At 45.6% G+C, this 22,565-nt stretch overlaps 2 protein-coding genes across 2 annotated transcripts in view; one reads left to right on the top strand and one right to left on the bottom strand.

Moving 5' to 3' along the window:
- The window catches only part of EDF1 (endothelial differentiation related factor 1), a 31,619-nt gene extending 20,337 nt beyond the window's left edge, over positions 1 to 11,282 (top strand). Inside the window, exons 4-5 of the mRNA XM_073556021.1 lie at positions 10,511 to 10,604; positions 10,796 to 11,282. Coding sequence (XP_073412122.1) covers positions 10,511 to 10,604; positions 10,796 to 10,857 — 156 coding nt within the window. The 3' untranslated portion in view covers positions 10,858 to 11,282. The remainder of the gene's footprint in view (positions 1 to 10,510; positions 10,605 to 10,795) is intronic.
- A 280-nt stretch (positions 11,283 to 11,562) lies between these two features.
- MAMDC4 (MAM domain containing 4) overlaps positions 11,563 to 22,565 on the bottom strand; it is a 40,603-nt gene continuing 29,600 nt past the window's right edge. Inside the window, exons 10-28 of the mRNA XM_073556020.1 lie at positions 21,245 to 21,415; positions 20,967 to 21,051; positions 20,030 to 20,107; positions 19,338 to 19,409; positions 18,930 to 19,058; positions 18,346 to 18,476; positions 15,950 to 16,049; positions 15,726 to 15,833; positions 15,514 to 15,648; positions 14,680 to 14,801; positions 14,205 to 14,424; positions 13,991 to 14,128; positions 13,742 to 13,875; positions 13,112 to 13,202; positions 12,762 to 12,911; positions 12,515 to 12,649; positions 12,202 to 12,329; positions 12,020 to 12,128; positions 11,563 to 11,842 (exon numbers count right to left, since the gene is read on the bottom strand). Coding sequence (XP_073412121.1) covers positions 11,649 to 11,842; positions 12,020 to 12,128; positions 12,202 to 12,329; positions 12,515 to 12,649; positions 12,762 to 12,911; positions 13,112 to 13,202; positions 13,742 to 13,875; positions 13,991 to 14,128; positions 14,205 to 14,424; positions 14,680 to 14,801; positions 15,514 to 15,648; positions 15,726 to 15,833; positions 15,950 to 16,049; positions 18,346 to 18,476; positions 18,930 to 19,058; positions 19,338 to 19,409; positions 20,030 to 20,107; positions 20,967 to 21,051; positions 21,245 to 21,415 — 2,430 coding nt within the window. The 3' untranslated portion in view covers positions 11,563 to 11,648. The remainder of the gene's footprint in view (positions 11,843 to 12,019; positions 12,129 to 12,201; positions 12,330 to 12,514; positions 12,650 to 12,761; positions 12,912 to 13,111; positions 13,203 to 13,741; positions 13,876 to 13,990; positions 14,129 to 14,204; positions 14,425 to 14,679; positions 14,802 to 15,513; positions 15,649 to 15,725; positions 15,834 to 15,949; positions 16,050 to 18,345; positions 18,477 to 18,929; positions 19,059 to 19,337; positions 19,410 to 20,029; positions 20,108 to 20,966; positions 21,052 to 21,244; positions 21,416 to 22,565) is intronic.

The raw sequence follows: 22,565 nt of genomic DNA, 5'->3' as shown, positions 1-22,565 counted from the left end.
TTCGGGATATAGACCGATAGTAATAAATCAAAATGTTAAACTTCTCTCAAAAATAATGGCAGACAGGCTGGCTAGGATACTGCCTAGATTGATATCAAAGCAACAAACAGGTTTTGTGAAGGGAAGATCAGCCGTTACTAATATAAGGAAAGCCATGTTATTGCTAGACAAGATTAGAGGGAAGCATTTGGATAAGGGAGAGGATCCAGCTGTGGTCACACTGGACGCAGAAAAAGCGTTCGATAATGTGAGGTGGCCATGGTTGGGTCAAGTGTTGGATAAAATAAATCTGGTAGGTCCATTTAGACAATTTTTGGCGGTACTATATCAGAATCCCAAAGCAAGGGTATACACGCCGGGGTTTCTCTCAGATGCCTTCGAGCTGAAAAAGGGAATGAGGCAGGGGTGCCCGCTGTCCCCCTTACTGTTTAATTTGGCGATAGAACCTATGTCGAGATATTTAAGTGATTGCAGTTCCTACAAAGGGATAAAGGTGGGAAATTAGACAGTCAAAAATGCCCTATTTGCAGATGACATAATTCTGTTCATGAACAACCCAGAGGAAGATCTCCCTATGTTGCTGCTTGAAATTGAAAAGTTTGGAAAATTCTCGGGCTTTCGTTTAAATAAGTCTAAATGTGAGATTCTGTTCATGAGGAGTGAGGTAAAACATGGCCAGGAGAGTAATATAATGGGTATCCCGAAAGCAACAACATCTATAAAGTACTTGGGAATTTATTTGGGGAGAACACCGAAACAGATTTATGATCTCAATTATAAACCTATCATAGACAAAATAGAGAAGGAGTTGGAGAGGTGGGGAAATCTACTCCTCTCGATGCTGGGTCGCTGCCACCTAATCAAGATAACAAGCTTTGTGAGATTACTGTACCCAATGCAAACTATCCCAATGTTGATTCGTCACGCAGATGTTCTCAGATTAAACAGGGCCTTTTCTAAATTCATCTGGAGGGGTAAAAGAGCGAGATTGGCTATAAGAACTCTAATGCACACAAAGGAGGGAGGGGGTGTGGGATTCCCAATATTAGGGGATATAATTTATCATGTTTAATGAGGAATGTAATAGACTGGATTAAAAAAAAAGGGGGCGATATACTGACTACAAATTGGAAACGGAATTTTGTGGTTTGTGGGACCTGACGGCGCTGCTACATACGCCGCTGTCACATATACTGCCAAACATTAAATATTCGGTAATATGTAAAGATACCATTGCCACATGGAAGGCAGTAAAAAAAAAAACTAAAAATGTCGTGGAGAGTGTCGAAACACCTGAATCCTTGGGCATTTCCTGACTTTAGATTGGGAAGAGAAAATAAATTATACACAGAGTGGTTGGGGAAAGGTATACAGACGTTAGGGGACTTACTACATCTACAAGAAGGCCGCTGGTTGACGGGTTTGGAAGTAATAGACAAATTTGAGCTGCCGAGATTTCATTTGATGTTACATAGTCAATTAAAGCATTATGCATTAGACCTCCTTCAGGATGTGAGGAAGGAAATCTATTCAGAAATATGGGAGGACTTGGTTACCAAAGACATTGGAGAAATATCTATCCCCTCAATATATGGGATGCTGAGGGACATATTACGCCCTTCAGTGAAGGGCAAAATATTTCACAAATGGGAAAAACATATATATGATGAAGAACTTGAGCATAAGATTCTGCGGGGCTGGGAATTGGTAAGAAAGCATATCATCAATGAACAATGGAGAGAGAGTCAGTTCAGAATAATGCATAAAACAATATGTGGCTTCAATATACCTCCGACTCCGCAGAATCCTGATAGGCAGACAAGTTGCCCAAAATGTACAATGCCCTAAACAGGCACAGAACATGGATTGTGGTCATGTCCCAGGACACAAGAACTCTGGTTAAAAGTCCAGGATATGTATGTATCTGAAGATATGTGGGATATGGGTAGAAGTAGATCCATTGTGTTGGTTGTTTCACTTTACGACAGGTAAAACAAGAGGGGGACGGCTGCATGACTTGTTTCACACCATTGCAATGATGACAAAACGTCTAATTCTGCAACACTGGCTCGCTAAAACACTCCCAGGGATAAAAGAGATCAAGGAAGGTTTAACATTGGTCTTATTTTAAGAAAAAAGAGAAACAGAAAGAAATAAAGATAAAATGACGAAAATTTTTTTTAAAAAAAATGGAGAGTGTTTATAGAAACGTCACTGACCACCAGAGAAATTCAAGACTTAATGAGCGCATTTGTGGATTCGGATTGGTATCTATTAGAGGATTTGAGTGGTAATCTGGGTAAACTGAAATGTGTTATATGAGCTATTTGGAGGATAAGGTGGAGCTAGAGATAAGGTGTCTGATTTCAGTCAATGTAATTATGAAAATGTGGACGTAAGGGGGTTTGATAATTTTATATTAAGTTTATTTTTGCTTCTATTCAGGCTTAGGTGATAAGCATGTTTAAATATGTTCTTTGTAACAATTCAATGCAATGTTTATAATTTGTAATATGCAACTTCATTACAAAATCAATAAAAATGATGTTTCAAAAAAAAAACCAAACAGGTTCTTGCTATTGTAGCGGACAATGCTTCAAAAATGATAGGTACAAATAAACTGATGAATGAGAGTAATGAACAACAGCTAGAAGAAAATTTAGGATTCAGTATGTTTGAGATGGAAGGCCACAGTGATGTTCATGTAACTGAGGAACAAACAGATATTACAACAGAAGAACAGCAAAATTATACTTTAGAAATAGATGATCTTGTTGAAGCTGCTTTAAAACACTTTCATATTCATCACATGCGCGGTGTTGTGCACACGCTGCAGCTGGCAATAGAGAGTCTGCAAGAGGGACATGCTGGAACTCTGATTGGAAAAGTGAGAAAATTGGTTATTGCTGCCAGAACCCCTAAAATTGATTCCATCTTGAAGAGACGTGCTGGGAAAGGGGAAATTGTCGATCAAGCCACTCGGTGGGGCAGCACTTATTTATTGATTGAGCGATTGCTTGAACTAAAACAGTTTCTTATAGATATGGCGAACCCTCAGGTAACCTTAAATGAAGGTCAATGGACACAGGTGGCTGAATTGAAGGAATTGCTTAATCACCCATTTACCGTGACTAAAAAATTACAAGCTGTGGATTTAACTCCTGGCATTTTCATAAGGGAGTGGAAGAACTTGCTATTTTGCCTGTCCCAAAGAGGAGGTTTAATCGCAGATGGCATTTCTGCTTCAATGAAACGGAGAGAGACACAGCTATTGGAAAATAAAATTTTTCTGGCAGCTGTTTATGTGGACCCAAGTCATCGTATACTGCTTGATGATCAACAGCTTACTAAAGGAAAAGAAGCTCTGACTGAGGGAACAGTTAGGATGAGTGGCCTACAGGAGGACTGCCAGGTGCAAGAGGACTTGGGTCCTGACAGTGCTACTGCTGCCATATCTTCATCCTCATCAGATGAATGAGAATTGTGGTATACATGATGTGTATAGGGCCAAAAAAAGCCACAATGGATCACATGGCGGATAGAATACGCCAATACACATATACATAAAGGACAATTGATAAAGACAACTGCAATCACAATGCAAATGTACAAAAACGAAAGGCCAGCAGTCAAAATGTCTTAAAATTATAATATTTTATTAGTAATTAAGTAATATAGTAAGACATAGGTACATGGAAAAGGGGGAGGGGGACAAAAACCCGCAAATGGCTGAAAAAAGGCCTAGCATGGCATCCCCATCTCCCAGGAATACAATCCCATGTGGTCGTACCACAAGACAACAATTATAGTAGTCATATAATTCAGTAATTGTAATATATATCTGCGTATCAAGCCGAGATTCAGAGAGCTTACTATAAATAGAGGTATCTAGAAACGATATTCATAATATCTAGACCTACAAGGGATCTGTAGTATTACCTGGACAGAGTGGGGTTAAACCATGCAGCGGCCGGACCCCGACGCGCGTTTCGGAGCGTGCTGCTCCTTCCTCAGGGGGCCCCCTGAGGAAGGAGCAGCACGCTCCGAAACGCGCGTCGGGGTCCGGCCGCTGCATGGTTTAACCCCACTCTGTCCAGGTAATACTACAGATCCCTTGTAGGTCTAGATATTATGAATATCGTTTCTAGATACCTCTATTTATAGTAAGCTCTCTGAATCTCGGCTTGATACGCAGATATATATTACAATTACTGAATTATATGACTACTATAATTGTTGTCTTGTGGTACGACCACATGGGATTGTATTCCTGGGAGATGGGGATGCCATGCTAGGCCTTTTTTCAGCCATTTGCGGGTTTTTGTCCCCCTCCCCCTTTTCCATGTACCTATGTCTTACTATATTACTTAATTACTAATAAAATATTATAATTTTAAGACATTTTGACTGCTGGCCTTTCATCAGATGAGGAGTTTGACTTTGACAAGTATTTGGATGACAGGGAGCAGGCAAAGTGTTGCCGCAAGGAAAAAGATTTCACTCCGTCTCCTATAGCAAGTAGATTGACCATATTTCAGCAGAATGTTTCACTTGCTCTCAAAGAAATAGAAAAATTCAACTGTTCATCAAAACTGACTGTGCATGAGGCAATTCCTTTATACCCGGAAATTGTTAGAGATGTTGCCCATGTGGTTACGGCTTTGCCTCCAACCCAAGGTAGTGTAGAGAGGCTGTTTTCTGGCCTTAAAATTATTAGGTCAGATTTGAGGTCATCTATGAAGGAGGATCTGATGGAGGCAATTCTATTTCTTAGAACAAATTCATAGTCTGCAAAAATGTTATTTAGTATGTTTTTGTTGAAAACTGTTTTTTGCCACTTACATAGTTTATTACATATATATATCGATATTACATAGTGTATTACATATTTACAATTTATTAGTTTTTTGTGTTCTAAAATTGTATTCCAATAAATATATATTATGTTCGATCTAAACATCTTGATTATTGTATCATAAAAATGATTAAATGTCTGATGTTCACATTGTACTACAATAAATTTTTCACTTCAACAAGATCACAGAAATTATTTCCGTTTTCTATGGCACCGAGACAATGACACCAACAAGGAATTGGTCGAATACCACATGAAGGTGCACGTGTTCGGAAACAGTCCTCCTGCAGTCGTTACATACGGCCTGCGTAGGACTGCCTCCGATGGCGCAGCAGAGTTCGGGAAGGATGCCCAACAGTTCTTTGAAAAGGACTTCTATGTGGACGACTGTCTTAAATCCCTGCCCACAGCGGAAGAAGCCATAGATCTGCTCAAACCGACACAAGGTATGCTTTCTAAAGCTCATTTAAGATTGCATAAAATTGCCTCCAATAGTGCTGTTGTCATGAAGGCCTTTCACCCTAATGATCATGCCGCAGAATTTAGGGACTTGAATCTAGGCCCAGACAATCCACCAGTACAGAGAAGCCTAGGCCTGAGGTGGAACTTGCTAAAGGACTCCTTCAGCTTTCAGGTTAGTGGTGCGGAAAAACCATTTACTAAGCGTGGGGTTCTGGCAGTGGCGAACAGTCTATATGATCCACTTGGGTTTGTCGCACCCCTGACTATACAAGGCAAGCTCCTGCTGAGACAACTCTCAGAGAGCATTAAGGACTGGGATGTACCACTCCCTGCGGACCAACAACTAAGGTGGAAGTCATGGAGAGAATCTCTTTGCGCCTTGGATAAGATCCACATACCACGTTGTTACACTCCGGCATCCCTAGCTACGAGTCAAAGGAAAGAGATTCATGTATTTGCTGATGCTTCCACTGAAGCTATTGCCGCTGTCGCTTACTTGAAGGTTGTAGACTCAATGCAGCCCATGTTGGATTTCTGTTTGGAAAGGCTAAACTGGCTCCTAAACCGAGCACACCATACCCAGACTCGAGCTCTGTGGGGCTGTACTAGCCATAGAGATTGCAGACTTCATACAGAGCGAACTAGCTATTCACGTGGATGATACAAAATTCTACACAGACAGGTAGTTCTGGGCTACATATATAACCAGACGAAACGCTTCTACGTCTGTCAGTAACCCCCTGGAAAGGATCAGGAAATCCTCTAAGCCACAGCAATGGCAGCATGTCCCATCCCATGTTAACCCTGCGGACCTTGCTACAATACCAGTGTCTATTGATGCCTTCGCAAGCTCTTCTTGGTTAACAGGACCAGGGTTCCTTCACGACCAATGCGAAGAGACTGCCGTTGAAGACAGCTTCAACCTTCAGGATCCAGATGTCGACCCAGAAATCCGTCCTGATGTCAGCACCTTCATTACCAAATTCTAGGAGAAGGTTGGCTTGGACTGTTGGCGTTTTGATCGCTTCTCAAGATGGACGAGGTTGGTTCGTGCCATTGCAAGGTTAGTACACATTGAACAATGCTGTCGCAATAAGGACAGTAACACTGATTGTCATGGTTGGCATATCTGCCATAAGCCTCCCTGCAGAAGACATTGCTCTGAGTGAACTCTTTGTGATACGCAATGTGCAGCAGAATGTTTTTCACAAGGAACTGGAATGTATACGTAAAAAACAAGACGATCCTAAAAACAGCCCCATTGTCAACTTAAACCCAGTAATAGACGAGAGGTGTTTATTGAGAGTTGGTGGTCATTTAAACAAGGCTAAATTTGATGAGACAGAAAAGAATCCTCTAATTATTCCTGGTCATCACCATATCACCACTTTACTAATACGACATTACCATGAAAAAATCAAACATCAAGGCAGACACTTCACTGAAGGAGCCTTAAGAGCTGCTGCCTCTGGATTGTGGGAGCAAACAGACCGATTTTCCCATTTAATTCATCAGTGTTCAGTGTCGTAAGACAAGAGGAAAACTGCAACAACAGATGTCTGATTTGCCTGCCGATAGGTAAATGGAGGCTCTGTGCTTGTCCTATGTTGGCTTGGACGTTTTTGGTCCATGGGCAGTCGCTGCGCGTCGTACCAGAGGTGGACATGCAGAAAGTAAACATTGGGCGGTGTTGTTCACGTGCATGAGTGTACGAGCAATACACATAGAAGTGATAGTCTTTGGATTCCTCCAGTTTCATCAATGCCCTAAGACGATTCTTCTCCATCAGAGGAATAATAAAACAATTTAGATCTGATTGTGGAACAAACTTTGTAGGGGCCTGTCGAGAACTACAACTGAATTCAACACCAGTCCAGAACTTCTTGACAACCAATGGCTGTACCTGGGTCTTCAATTCTCCTCATGCTTCCCATATGGGAGGATCATGGGAAAGAATGATAGGCATTACTCGTCGGACACTGGAATCTATGCTGATGGACTCAAATCTTTCAAGACTCACTCACGAGACCTTGACCACTTTCTTAGCAGAAGTCTCTGCTATAGTAAACTCAAGACCTCTTGTACCCATATCTATGGATCCAGAATCTCCTACTATTCTCACTCCGGAAACTCTCCTCACCCAGAAACTTGGAACTGTTCCTAACCCGCCTGGAGATTCTGTGTCCGGTGACAAATATCAAACGGTGGGAGCATGTGCAACATCTGGCTAATTGTTTCTGGAATAGATGGAAGGAGTACCTGACACTTCTCCAAAAACGAAGAAAATGGCAACAAGTAAAGCCAAATTTACAAGTAGGAGATATTGTCCTCATGAAAGACCAGAAGGTGGAAAGAAACGCATGGCCTATGGGACTTATATCTAAAACCTTTCCAAGTGACGATGGCATGGTGAACATGCTCGCAGACGTTCCCTGGAAACCTCCAGTCCGTGCAGACCTTCTCTCGCAAGGCCCCCTTTATCACGAGAATTCTCAGTCTGAGTTTAACGGCATGGCCATTGAGGCCGCGATCCTGAGTGACTCAGGCTTGTCCAACCAGGTGATTCAGACTATGATCAGAGCCAGAAAACCAGCCTCTTCCCGCATTTACCATAGGTACTGGAAGGCTTTTTTCCGTTGGTGCGATGATAAAAAAAAGTCTTTCCAATGTCCTTCTCCATTCCATCTATACTTGGTTTTCTCCAGTCTGGCTTAGATGCGGGGCTGTCCCTCAGTACCCTCAAGGGCCAGGTCTCCGCTCTTTCTATCCTCTTCCAAAGAGAGCTCGCTTCCTTACCGCAGGTCAAAACCTTTCTCCAAGGAGTCGCCCATGTGGCTCCTCCTCATCATTCGCCGATAGACCCGTGGGATCTCAATCTCGTCCTTAGCGCTCTCCAGAAGGCGCCGTTCGAGCCTATCCAGGACATTCCTTTGTCCCTTCTCTCGTGGAAGGTAACCTTTTTGATTGCCATTACATCCATCAGAAGAGTTTCTGAGTTGGCGGCCTTGTCATGTCGTTCCCCTTACCTGATTCTCCATCAGGATAAGGTCGTCCTCAGGCCCGTTCCTTCTTTTCTTCCAAAGGTGGTATCCTCTTTCCACATCAATGAGGATATCGTTCTCCCATCTTTTTGTCCTGCTCCTTCTCACCCTCTTGAGAAGTCTCTCCACAAACTGGACGTAGTTAGAGCCTTGCGTGTCTATCTCGCCAGGACCGCTTCTTTTCGTCAGTCCGATTCCTTGCTGATCATCTCTGAAGGTCGCCGGAAAGGGCTTCCGGCATCTAAATCCACGATTGCTCGCTGGATTCGTTCTACCATCCTGGAAGCGTACCGACTTCAGGAAAAACTGCCCCCTCCGGGAGTAAGAGCTCCACCCGGGCTGTGGCGGCTTCGTGGACAGTTCGTCACCAGGCTTCGGCCTTGCAAATTTGCAGGGCCGCAACCTGGTCGTCCTTGCACACCTTTGCGAGGTTCTACAGGGTTCATACCCAGGCCTCGTCTGAGGCAGTTGTTGGTAGGAAGGTTCTGCAGGCAGCGGTGGCTCACCGGCCGACCTAAGCCTTTCCCGTTGTTTCGTTCCTTATTGCTGTTCCCGCCCTTGGGACTGCTTTGGAACGTCCCATGGTAATCTGTGTCCCCCAATAAGGCGATAAAGAAAGATGGAATTTTGGTTCTTACCGTAAAATCTCTTGGAGCCTTCATTGGGGGACACAGCACCCTCCCTGTTTCAGTTGTACCGTGTTGGGCTTTGAGCTCCTTGTTGGGTTGGTACATATGTTTAAAGTTCCGTGGCTTCTCCTACTGCTTTCTCGCCAACTGAGGTACTTGGTATCTGTCGGTGGGTGTATACTGCCGGGGAGGAGCCAATTTTCTTGTTTTTGCATAGTGTCAGCCTCCTAGCAGCAGCAGCAGCATACACCCATGGTAATCTGTGTCCCCCAATGAAGGCTCCAAGAAAGAGATTTTACGGTAAGAACCAAAAATCCATCTTTTTGTTTCATCTGACCAGAGCACCTTTTTCCACATGTTTGGTGTGTCTCCCAGGTGGCTTGTTGCAAACTTTAAATGACACTTTTTATGGATATCTTTGAGAAATGGCTTTCTTCTTGACACTCTTCCATAAAGGCCAGATTTGTGCAGTGTACGACTGATTGTTGTCCTATGGACAGACTGTTCCACCTCAGCTGTAGATCTCTGCAGTTCATCCAGTGTGATCATGGGCCTCTTGGCTGCATCTCTGATCAGTCTTCTCCTTGTTTGAGATAAGTTTAGTGGGACGGCCAGGTCTTGGTAGATTTGCAGTGGTGTGATACTCCTTTCATTTCAACATGATCTCTTGCACAGTGCTCCTTGGGATGTTTAAAGTTTTGGAAATCATTTTGTATCCAAATCCGGCTTTAAACTTCTCCACAACAGTTTCACAGACCTGCCTGTTGTGTTCCTTGGTCTTCATGATGCTCTCTGTGCTTCAAACAGAACTCTGAGACTATCACAGAGCAAGTGCATTTATGCGGAGACTTGATTACACACAGGTGGATTATATTTATCATCATTAGTCATTTAGGACAACATTGGATCATTCAGAGATCCACAATAAACTTCTGGAATGAGTTTGCTGCACTGAAAGTAAAGGAGCCGAATAATATTGCACGCCCCACTTTTCAGTTTTTGAATTTCCACAAAAATTTAAAATCGCCAATAAATTTCTTTCAACTTCACAATTGTCCCACTTGTTGATTCTTCACCAAAAATTTACATTTGGTATCTTTATGTTTGAAGCATAAGTGGGAAAAGCTTGAAAAGTTCCAGGGAGCCGAATACTTTTGCAACGCACCGTATCTTATCTCTGCTGTGGTGATAAGGGGGCTAGCACTCGCTCTAATATCTGTTGTGTTGATGGGGGGGATGCACTCGCTGTGATCTCTGCTGCAGTGATGGGGGGGCTGGCACTCGCAGTATAAGAAACACTTGTAAAGAGATGAGCACAGGTTACTAATAAGGAGAGGCTACCAGCTGGTAGGAAGCGGCTTGCACGCATGCCTTTCCACATAGTATATTTGCTGGCAGGAGGGAAAGCAGATAGCCGGGGAGTTTGCCTTAAAAGTCTATGGTGTGAATACTCCAATAAAGCGGAATCTGTGTTAGTAATTGTCCATCACCTCTAATATCTTCTGGTCTCTCTTCATTTACAGAGAATCAATGAGAAACCGCAGGTGATTGCAGACTACGAAAGTGGAAAAGCGATTCCAAGCAACCAAGTCATGGGGAAGATTGAGCGAGCCATTGGTAAGTGTCGTGTATGCGCAGGAATTGGCTCCAATATTGTGGTATTTGCCTTTATTTGAAACTGCTTCTAGAGCCTACCACTTCCGGGGTAGGCGCTCCTTCACCACGAATGCCTCAGCTGTATTAACTGTCTGCTACCTAGGAGGTGTTTGCATTATTACAAGTCCCACTCTCTGATTCTTGTCTTTCAGGTCTCAAGCTGCGGGGGAAGGAAATTGGAACACCCCTCGAAATGGCTCCTAAAAAGAAATGAAAATAAAGCCTCGAAATCAGTGTGCTCCCCCCCCGCTGATCTCGCCCAGTCCCTCTCCGGAGCAGACTGGCTCCTTACATTGCCAAGCTGAACACAAGGGGGTTATTGGATAATAAACCAGAGATGGGACAATGAAAGCCACCTCGTACCTGCCTGAAAATGCGAATTAGTGCATTTCTACCAAATTAAAAAAAAAAGCTGAATGGCAAGGTTCCTGCCAAGAGCGGCACTTAACCACCTCCGGGCAGGAATGGGCTGACTAGCTGTGAGCTTCTGGGGTTCTTTTTTGTTTGTTTCTCCCACGGAAAGGTGGGGTTGCTCCTTTTTTTTTTTTTTCCCTTCAGCAGTGAGGAGGCTCCGTCTCTCCGGTTATAAGTTCACATCTTTTCTTGTATGTAATTGTAAAATAAAATTATCTTCCTTCACCGATGATTACTTACTTCCTTCCCGTCACTGTAGAGCATTACAGCAATGTGTCTGGCGCTCCAGTGTCTACTGGGATCAGTTGCGAGGTGCCATCTTGGTGACCGCTATATGGCCGCATAAGCTCCATGTGGATGGGCCATTCATGGAAAGAACTATGTGAAGCCCCTTGTAGTGAATGGGAGTGACGGTGTAGCTTGCTGTGCTACTACCTGTATGTATATATGTCCCTACTACCCCGGTGACCTGTAGGTATACGTGTGGGCCTGCTGCACAACGACAGACATTTCCATAGGTTTTATTTGTGATGGGTGGACAGGAAAGCATGGACATATTTTGCAGCACATGGGAGACATTTACAACTTTATTCAGCTGTCTGAAGACTCTATGTCGTAAGTCACATTATCGAAGCCATCAATGTCGTCGGCTTGTTCTGGAAATGACGAGGCACTCTGCACACTCCTCCTCCATCTGTGGTACAAGAGGAAGATCAGCAGCAGGCACAGCGCAACGATGATCACTCCGATGACAATGGCCCAAGTCCGTCCCGAATTGTCTGTACCTGGAAGAACATGTGCACAGTCTGCTAAGAGCAATAGTGAAGGTGAATGATCATCACTAGGAAATTCTTTAATTATAAAGATGAGGGAAATGGCAAAAAAATGCAAATTTGTGAGTCAAGGGTCCTGTCCTCGATATTGTCAATCAGGAAATGTGCATCCTAAGACTTGGTGCCTACCTTTCTGTTGCTGTACAATGTTGCATAGCCTGTCCGGGGTGTACGTCAGATTGTCCAGCGCGATGATGGCGGCGTGTGGGCGACTGCTCTTCATTACTTCAATTATAATCTGTAAAGAGGTAGAACGTGAGATGACCTCGCACGATGTTGGCCTCGCTACCCACACACTGCTGTCTCCACACCTGAAACTCCCCAGTGCTGTTGAGCTGCAGCTTTTCTTCTTGCCAGTCCCCGCTGTGATACCCGTGTAGTGCCCAGACGGGCAGCAGGCCCTGAGCTCCAGCCACGTACAGGACCAGCTCCCCTAAATCTGCAGATGAAAGAAAGAGGAGCTTGAAAGGGAAAATGATCTGTTATAGGGCCTTCAGGGGGGCTGAGCAATAATTAGGAGGTCTGTATAGGAATAGCTGCCTGGTAGTGGTCTGTGGATGGGTATAGTGAGTAATGATGGCTGCCTGCTAGTGTACGTGAGATGCGGATGATCTGTGGACTTACGGAAATGGGCCGAGGAGTCCATGCTGTAAGAGAAGGTGAAGCAGGATCCAGCAGTCGCTGACAGATGTTCACTGAGCAGCCAGGCGGAGGCCCTCTCCGTGTGCAGCGCCCCGGTATCCACAAAGGCGTAGTGTCCTGTGGGGTCACAGGGGCAGTAGGATTACACTGCGGGGTCAGATGTTAAAGGGGCTTTCTAGATTTATACCACTAGAGTGGGATGCTCTGATTACAGATATGTGGATATTACCCTCTGCAGAGCCCAGACTGCGGTCCTTCTCCGGGGCAGCACTCGGCCTGTTTATGGCCGCTCCATTTGTCCAGTCCCAATCGTATGTATCCATGAGGGGAATGCGGACATTGGTCCAAGAACATGACCCCCATTCAAAGTCACATGATGCTGCGAAAGTGAATGTTTATTGCAGTTATTACTGTCAATTCACTAGCAACTAGTTATGTCTTCCCTGAGTGCGGCTCCCCTGCCTCATCAATGGGAGTACCCTTGATGAATGGATAGCAGACCACCGAATTGGTTACATGTATGAGGGGAGAGGAGAGCAATACGTTACCTGCGGTGTATTATACAGTTAGATGCGGTACCTGATTCATGACAACGGTGATGGCTGATGTGAATGTCATCGATGGCGATGTAAGCGCACTCCCCCCCTGCACCGACCGCTTCCAAGAGCAACTGCAAGGAGGACGGACTGAGTCAGCACACAACTAGGGAGGGCAGCAAGGTGGCTCAGTGGTTAGCACTGCAGCCTTGCAGCGCGCTTGGGTCCTGGGTTCAAATCCCACCAAAAATAACATCTGCAAGGAGTCTGTATCTTCTCCCTGTGTTTGCGTGGGTTTCCTCCCACATTCCAAAGACATACTGATAGTAAATTTAGATTGTGAGCCCAAATGGGGACAGTGATGATAATGTCTGTAAAGCGCAGTGGAATTAATGGCGCTATAGAAGTGAGTAAAATAAATTAGGGAGAGGATGCAGAGCACTCTGTACTCCAGTGGGAGATACACGCTCAGTTCACACGGGTGAACGTGTGGCTTTCATGTCAGTCATTATTTCAGGGCACTGTCCAGGATTAAACCGCACCACGACCGGTCCGCAGATTTTTTCTGCTACTGCAGCTCAGTTATTACAATGCCTCGAGTGGAGCTTATAGCCGGGGGTGGCGCTGGTTCTGCCATACGAACGCTCTACTCCAGGCGATGTATCTGCGTTACCTTCCACTGCACCTCCGCCTGCAGAGCCACGGTGCCGTAGCGCCAGCTGCCAGGTTTCGCATCTGAGATCCTAAGTAATTCTCTCTTCACTTTCTTCTTACCGGTGTCATCCTCAATAGATACAATCAACGTTCCTGCCGATTTCAAAAAGACAATTTGTACAAAATTACTATTTAATTGCTGGGTACCTGCATATTGCTCCGGACCATTAGGGGCATGCAATCATGTGGCTGCAGCTCATTTACTGACCTGGGCTGGTGCCCCCCATCTGGTACCAGAAGCTTAGGCAGCCATGGTCCAGGTGGGCTTTGTACACGCTCGACATCAGAAGTGCGATTGACTTTCTGGGAAGGGTACTAGAGCTGGTGTCCACCGCCATGTAATGCCCTGTGGATGCCAACATACATATAGCAGTGTCTGTACTGGCCCCATCAGCTTCTGTCTACGCTGGAGCACCCCTTACCTGTAAAACTCTGCAGGGTGTGATCACGGACCGGGCCCGGCTGATGACTGAAGGGGACGGTCTCGTGTAACCGCCAAATATATGTCCCCTGGGAGGAAAAGCCACAGGTTCCAGCCTCAAAAGAGCAGCGGTTGGGCGCTGCACAAGGTCCGCTCATCACAGCGATGTCGTCAATAGCAATGTGGCCAATGGAACCGTCACGCACCGCTTCAAAAATCAGCTGAGACAATAAGGACCAGTTGCCATTTATCAGTGCACAGGACGATCTGTAATAGGTGGCTCAGTGCATATAGGCGGCCATGTTATCACCAGCACAGGACAATGCGCTGCTGGGAATGGAGATGTCATTTTACTGCTCCACTTTACTTGGGTGATTGGCAGATTATTGGGAAGTGTATATGGCCCTCACTATATGCACACTGGAGCTGGCAGACTATGACCCTGCACCTCTACAGCAACCCCCCCAGTCACTTACCTGGTACTTTTTATTGGTGAGTGTGACAGTTTCCCGGTGCCACAGATTCCCACGCGTTCCTGTGCTGGTCCAAATTAACGTTTCTTCAGCCCCGTTGTATTTACTGTACAGGTTTAAGGTACCTGGATTCCCCCAGAAATAAAGATTTATTAGTGATCGGTTGGAAGTCCGTCCTGTGAGGGGGAAGCTATTGTATCTTCATTGCAAACTAACGTTTACCAAGATGGTCACGAGGTACTGATCACGTCGCAATGGTCAACTGCCCACCGCTCAGGTTGCCGATGCCCATCAACACCCTCCCAGCTCGGAGGGCACTGCTATACCCATGCAGATGAATGGCACATGTCTGTTCAGCAATGCTTCAGCCAGATGACGCATGAGGACAGATATCTGACAGCCAAATCGCCCAACAACACCCAACAGACGGATATGTTCCTTTCTATGGAGAGAAGGGATGTGCCTCTGCCCAAAACTCCTGGTGCCGCTTATGGCAGCAAAGGATAGAACTGGTTACAATTTGGACATTGTCAATTACTGCCAAAAACAGTTTCACATTTGTCTATGGATTGTGTCTGATGATGGGACTGAGCTGCAATACCAAACACAACTTGTAGACAGAGGGGGAGCTGTTTTTGGAAATGAGCAGCCATGTTTTATTACCCATAGATCTACCAGCAGAACTATGCATGTAGATGCAACCACCAGAATTCAGGGTAGAAACAGGTGACCCAAAAACAGAGTCAGAATTAAAGGCTCTGGCAGGGAGGCAGGAGGCTCCATGCCAAGGTCTGCCAACCACACACATAACAATGAGATGGGGTGTGATGTCCTCACCTGTGTCAGGGCCAAACATTCTGTGGTGGAAGGATAGGCAGGATGTGTTAGATGCCACAGATTGCAGGTAGGACAAGAGACGCGCCTTAGTACCACGATCCGAGCGAGACGCCCCCGCCACAAACATATAGCGACCTGTGACAGGAAGAAATTTAGTGTGGCCACAACTAGCCAGGAGGGTCATAGATGTGACAGGCATCGGAGACGCTCACCCTGTCCTGTTGTGTGGTCAGAAGAAGTGCCCCACTCCCAGTCAATCTCGGCTGTGGCATCTTGATACCAACCGCACGGTCCGGTCTCGAAATTACAAGTCACAGGCACTGAAAATCCCCAAAACACATAAGGATAATGTTTTACAAATCTGCTTCCCCTGATGGCTCCGTACTCAGCAGTGACCACCTACGCGCACAACTGCCCAGCGCTTCACGGTTCTTACCGTTTTCAGTCGACTCCTCACAGTTGACAAACTTTATGTCACTCACTGCAGCGCTCCAGTTCCCAACAGGTCCGGGGTCCACGGCTCCCGACAGCACCAACTACAAGGGGCGCAGAAATTCCAGGATCAATACTGTCCCTCAAATATACTAATATATATATATATATATATATATATATATATATATATATATATATATATATATATTACACACAAAGGCGTACCTGCCTGCCTAGACTTGAGAAAGGCTCAGTGCGAGCCCCGAAATGTCGCCATGCTATGAAGGTTTGAATAAAGTTCACCTTTTTTCACTTTGGACTTCTATGGAGTGCTGCCTTCCTTTTTTGAATTTACCTGGATATATGTGCTGTTCCATTTCTTATATATCTATATATACAGTGAGTCTGTTAAGTCATGGTGCACTTTTGACCAGTCACTGGAAAGCAACCAAAATACGATAGAAATGTGAAATTTGCTCCAAATAAAAGAAAAACTCTCCCCGTTTCATACCTATTCAGTGCAGTTCGATGTGGGCTCCATTTGTTGCCCTACACACATCCAAATGATAGTGAAGTTCTTGCCACACACGGGTAAGGACGTCTGGTGTAACAGAGGGAATAACGTCTGTGATTCTCTGTTTTAAGTGATTAATGTCGTTGATACGTTCAGCGTTCATATGTTGCTTCACATAACCCCAAAAGTAAAAGTCTAAGGGAGTCAGATCCGGGGATTTATTGTATACTAAATGAAAAATTCTTATAAAAACCAGTGGCGCTACATGAGGGTATAACAGCTGCAAATTGCAGCACAATACCAGCACAATATTGTGGGTATTACTAGCGCAAATATACATTTTTAAGTAATTTATTGTATACTGTATATTTTCCTGTGACTGGTCAAATGTGCACCATGACTTTACGGACAACCTATATATATATATATCTATATCACAAACACACCTGCCTGCTGAGGTATACACACCTGCCTGCCTTCCTACACACATATCAATAAAAAGCTGGAAGGAAAGTAAGAGTATGTGCACACACTGCGGATTCTGCTGCGGATCTGCAGCGGTTTTGGCCCTGCGGATCTGCAGCAGTTTCTGCTGCAGTGTACAGTACCATTAAAATCTATGAAAAACAAAAAACGCTGTGCACATGCTGCGGATTTTTCCGCAGTTTCTAATCCGCAGCATGTCAATTCTTTGTGCGGATTCCGCAGCGGTTTTACACCTGCTCCATGATCAGGTGTCAAACCGCAGGGGAAATCCGCAGATAAACCGCAGGTCTTTTGACCTGCGGATTTTGCAAAATCCGCGTGGAAAAATCCGCAGCACAATCCGCAACGTGTGTACTTACCCTTAAAGCGAAATAGGGTCTTATCTGGGTATTAAGAGATACCTCTAATCAGATTTTACTCACCAGATAGAGCCCAAACACAGACTCATAGAAATATTAGCTGCTGCAGATCCACAGGTCTCCTCGTGACCAGCCAGAGTTAAAAAAATGGGATAAAAAGGTGGATGAACTCCACACTGCTTGAAAGATAGAAGTCCAAATGGATATTCAGATGAAAAAGTGGCTTTATTCTACGCCTTTCGGAGTACTATGACTCCTTCATCAGGAAGCCACAAAAGTATATGGAGGTGTCTTGTCTGAAATCTTCAACATGGAATATTTCCAAAACCGGCTATCCACAAGAGGTATATACTTTTGTGGTTTCCTGATGAAGGAGTCATAGTACTCCGAAACGCGTTGAATAAAGCCACTTTTTCATCTGAATATACATTTGGACTTCTATCTTTCAAGCAGCGCGGAGTGAATCCCACCTTTTTGTCCCGTTTTTTTTTATTCCTACACACATAGGCATACACACACACACGCACTTACCTACTTTACATGCATAAGTAATCACACGTACCCCTGCCTAGCTATACACATAAGTATACACATGCACACCTGTCTCGCTACATACATAGGTATACACATGCACACCAGCCTGCCTTCCTAAATATATAGTTACCACATGCACATCTGCCTGCCTTCCTACACACACCTACTTTACATGCATAAGTAATCACACCCACACCTGCCTAGCTACACACATAGGTATACGCTATACCTATGTGTGTCAGTAGGTAGGTGTACGTTTGTATACTGTATACACAGGTACACCTCCTACCTACACCCAGGTATACAGATGCACACCTATGTGCATGCATAGTAATACATACACACACCTATCCCCCCACATCCATACACAGCACTTACATCACCTGCTGCCTCCCACACAGCAGACTGCTGCTTTAAAGGGCTTGTCTGTCTCAGAATAAGTCTATAGTCATCTACCACCGCAGACTTTGCGACATGATAATAAAGAAGCTTCTCCTCCGCTACCTGGAAATTATTTGGTTGGTCTCCCAGCGGCATCAGAAGAGATTTCCACGCATTACTCTGTTCTCCACGGCTGTGCCAGACATGTGAGTGTGTATGGAGCTGCGGATCCCACACACTGAGAGAGATGAAGCCTGGAACAGACGATGCAGGTCACTTAGGACTTGTTCATACACAGCATTTGGATGCTTTTTTTCTATTTTTCATGCGCATAAATGTAACATCTTTCAGTAACAAAAAATGATCACGGTTTCTATTTCTAAAATCTCATTCACACACACTACTTTTTATTGCGGTTTATTTTTTTTGTACGGCAATTTATCCTCCATTAAGATCCAAAACGCAGAAAAATGTACCGTGTGAATGAGATTTTTAAACGTTATTCATTTTGCTTTTACTGTGAAACACTGAATTATATTTCTGCATGAAAAAAAAAAAGGGAATGAAAAATGCTACGTGTGAACAAGCCCTGAGCCTTCCCGAGATACCGGGCTGCGACGTATGGGCTGAGCGCAACATCTCCTGCCGTGCGCCATGGCAGCAGACACTGAGCCAGCAGGGAGGATGATGGCACATTAATGACGCACCTGTGGGTCCAGTGTGAAGGTAGTATGTCACGTTGATACAGGACGGGCCCGTGGGGCACAGGAGGGGGCTGCGAGATTCGGCCTCAGTCTGAAAATTCCCTTCAGCGTTCAGCACGGACAGGGGGGAGCCTGAAACGAGAATTAAGAAAAAAATCAGTATAGATGGTGGTTCTGTGTAGACACATCATGGCCTATGTAGCTGCCATGTCTGCTCCTTGCTGTGCAGGGGTCTTGGAAAGCTGGGGAAATACTGATTTCCATTTGACGGACTTCCTATAACCAATTATTATTCTGCCAATTAAGATAACAGGTGAAAATACGGATCCTTAAAAGATGGTGTCCGCAGAGAAAAAGGAGAATGACACAGGCGTAGAAGGGTGCAGCAGATGTATATAGGTTGGCCCTTACCTGTCGTAGACCATCCCCACTTGTACGCCCCAACACTAACGTCCGTCCATCCGCCAACACTACTCTCATTTGCTGCAGAAAAAAAGAAAATCCTAGCTGAAAGGAAAAACATACAATTGCTAAAACAATCCCCACCCCATTGCCCTCATCCATTTATTAAGCACGTGGCCCTTACTATGGGGCCCCCAATAACCAGCATCAGAAGCAATCACTGAGTGGGGCGCCCCACGAAACATGATTGTTCTGCCCAGTGTAAATCGCGGAATGGAAATGTTTGTAGGATGAGTGGGAGTCCCAGAGGTCGGACGGTGACGGACCCTTCATTCGCAGACTCTCCATATAACAATGGCATATCACAGCCATAAGCCATCACTTTCCGATATTTGAGCACCAGTATAACACTCCAGTTACTTGAAAAGCTGCAATCACAACTCGGCCTGGAACTTGTAGGAATCCAACAAGAAAAAATAAATAAATCTCTTGTACAGACACAGAAACAGCAGAGATCAAAAAGCAGATGGAGGGTTGTAAGGCCGGAGAGCTTATAGGAAGCCACCATTTTGATGCAGCTCTTGCTGGGACTGAAGAATATGGAATTATGCAATAAAATATGAATACAAGATAATGAAGAAATGTAGAGACGTACAGACAACCCTGTGTAATAATGTAGGCACCCCAGAGGCTCGTCCTACCTGGCGTACAAGCTTCTCTGATACTCCAGACCGCGCCGCCCCATCCAGCCGAGGAGATCACTGATCCAGCGGATTCATCTGAAGAAAGGAGAAAGGTCCTTACAGGGTGATAGTGCAGTGGGATCACTGCTCCACCTGCACAAATACAGATGGTTCCCCTGCACAAACTGAGGTCATTAGCAGTAAGCAATGGACCTTCCTGGTGCATATGCCCTCAACCCCAAAATCTGGAGAATTTGGGGCTATATTTACCCTCTTTTTTTTCATGATACTTTGGAAAAATTGGCGGCGTTGGGTGATCACATGGGGTGACAATATTTGGGTGGGACCATGAAGGGGACCGTATCTATCAGGGTGCAGATGCAGGGTGTGAGGAGTAGGTCAGTAGAGATTTCTGACTCCATGGGCTGGTGGCCTTAAGGATCAGATCGGACAATGGAAGAGGGCGGTGGGGCGAAAACTGGATAGAGAAAAGAGAAGAGGGCGTAAAGGGGATTTCTATAATAGGAATAGGTCCCCTGCTTGCTTTTGATGTACAGCTTTGACGTTGTGAGCCCCCGCATGGACAACACAAGTGGTTTACGGGCAAACCACAGGCTTAGAAGACAATTACAAAAATAATGGGTGCAGTCCTCAGCTCCTGGCTGCAAACACACCCCATAGTGGATTATTTGCATGCTTATTGGGTAGTGGTGTCCTGAGGGGATTCTACGTGTCCCCCCGTATTAAGGCTGCTCCGTAATGATATCTTATGACTCAGAGTCTGAGAACAAGCTCAGATCCCACCCTATATGATCAGGAAACTCAATCCCATCCGTGGCACTAAATATGGCCATGGGACCGGTAAAGAATCCTTGGAGTGGATCATGATTAGATCCGGTGCTGTGCCCGATGTCAGTGCAAAAATCAGACACCGAAATAATGACTCTGCACCTACTCATCACTGCACATCCGGGGGAGAAGATCAGGTCATCCACTGCCAAGACCCCCGACGAGCCGTCACCGGAGCCCTCAATAAAGACCTGGGATGCAGATGAATAAGAAGCGTCAGTGAGAGCAGCCTGCACCAGGGGACAGCTACCATCATCGCATTTACTTCACCAACACGAGGGCATGAGATCCTTCGCCGTGCCCATGTATCCCTGGTGGGTGCCAGCTACACGTCATATAGGTGCCAAGGTGCAGGCGGCATCACCATCGGTATCAGAGACTTACCTGGAATAATTGGCTGGACTGATTGAAGGAGACTTTCTCCCGGATCCACATGGCGCCCCTCCGGCCTTGCAGCTTTAACTCTACGTTGTCTTTCTGGTCAGATCCGGCGAGGCGATAACCCACAGACAGGGCGGCCGCGTTGGATCCATCCATGTAATAATAAAACACGAGCTGTAGGAGATAAGCCACAATCAGGAGCCAGCAGTCAAATTCAAATTCAAATAGGCTTTATTGGCAGGACCAAAATACATTTAGTGTTGCCAAAGCAAGAAAAGAAGTGTGGCAGGGGAGTGGATTAGGGTAGTGGGGATGGGGTGTTGGGGGCAAAATTTGGGGAGTGATTGACCATTTGGAGGTCTTTAGTTCCTCTCATCTTATGACATGTGGTGACAAATTGGGCGGCGACCTCCACCATTGATTCTTCTTCCCCCAGTAGGATGCAGAGTTTCCTCTCCTCGTCCATGGATGGGAAGTCTGGGGTATGGGTGGTAAGTTTCTGGAAGTGGGAGTCCCTCACTGCTGAGTATTTGTTGCAGTGCAGCAGGAAATGCACCTCATCTTCCAGAGCCCCCTGCTGGCAGTGCTGGCACAGTCTGTTCTCTCGTGGCTTGTATGTCTGTCGGTGCCGCCCTGTTTCCTTCTCTAGGTTGTGGGCGCTTAATCTGTATATACTCAGGGTCTGCCTGTCTTTGGGGTGGCGTAGCCTTTCCAGGTATGGAGCCAGTGTGTAGTCCCTCCGCAGTGACCGGTAGATGGTGAGTTTCTGGGAGTTCTCCAATTCACTCTTCCAACCCTCTATGTATTGCATCTTGCAGCTCTCTGAGATCTCTTTTATTTGGCCTTTAGTTAGGGTGTGTTGCTGACTTTGGTTGAGCTGGCTGCCGAGGTTCCTGGCTTGCTCTTGGCTCTGGCTCAGCAGGGCTTTATGATGGTAGGAGCTGGGGTTGCTGTTCTGTATATGCGCCTGGTGTGATAGCGCCCTCTTGTGTATAGTGAGCCATAAGGGGAATCGGCCCAGCTCTGCCCGACAGGCTATGTTTGAGGTGCTGCGATGTACCTGGAGGAGATATTTGCAGAACTCCAGATGGAAGACTTCGGTTGGGCTGGAATCCCACTTTTTCTGGTCTGGATAGGTTGCTGGACCCCATACCTCGCTGCCATATAGCAGTATAGGTGTGATGACGCTGTCGAATATCTTGAGCCAGACTCTCACCGGTGGTTTGAGGTGGTACATTTGTCTTCTGATGGCATAGAAGGTTCTGCATGCTTTCCCTTTCAGGGTCTCTGCTGCTTGCTTGAGGCTCCCGGTTTGGCTTAGCTC

Source organism: Dendrobates tinctorius, unplaced genomic scaffold (genome assembly GCF_039654945.1).
Source record: "Dendrobates tinctorius isolate UK_male_01 unplaced genomic scaffold, ASM3965494v1 ptg000231l, whole genome shotgun sequence".
NCBI classification, from domain to species: domain Eukaryota; kingdom Metazoa; phylum Chordata; class Amphibia; order Anura; family Dendrobatidae; genus Dendrobates; species Dendrobates tinctorius.
This window is presented reverse-complemented; position numbering and strand designations above follow the sequence as displayed.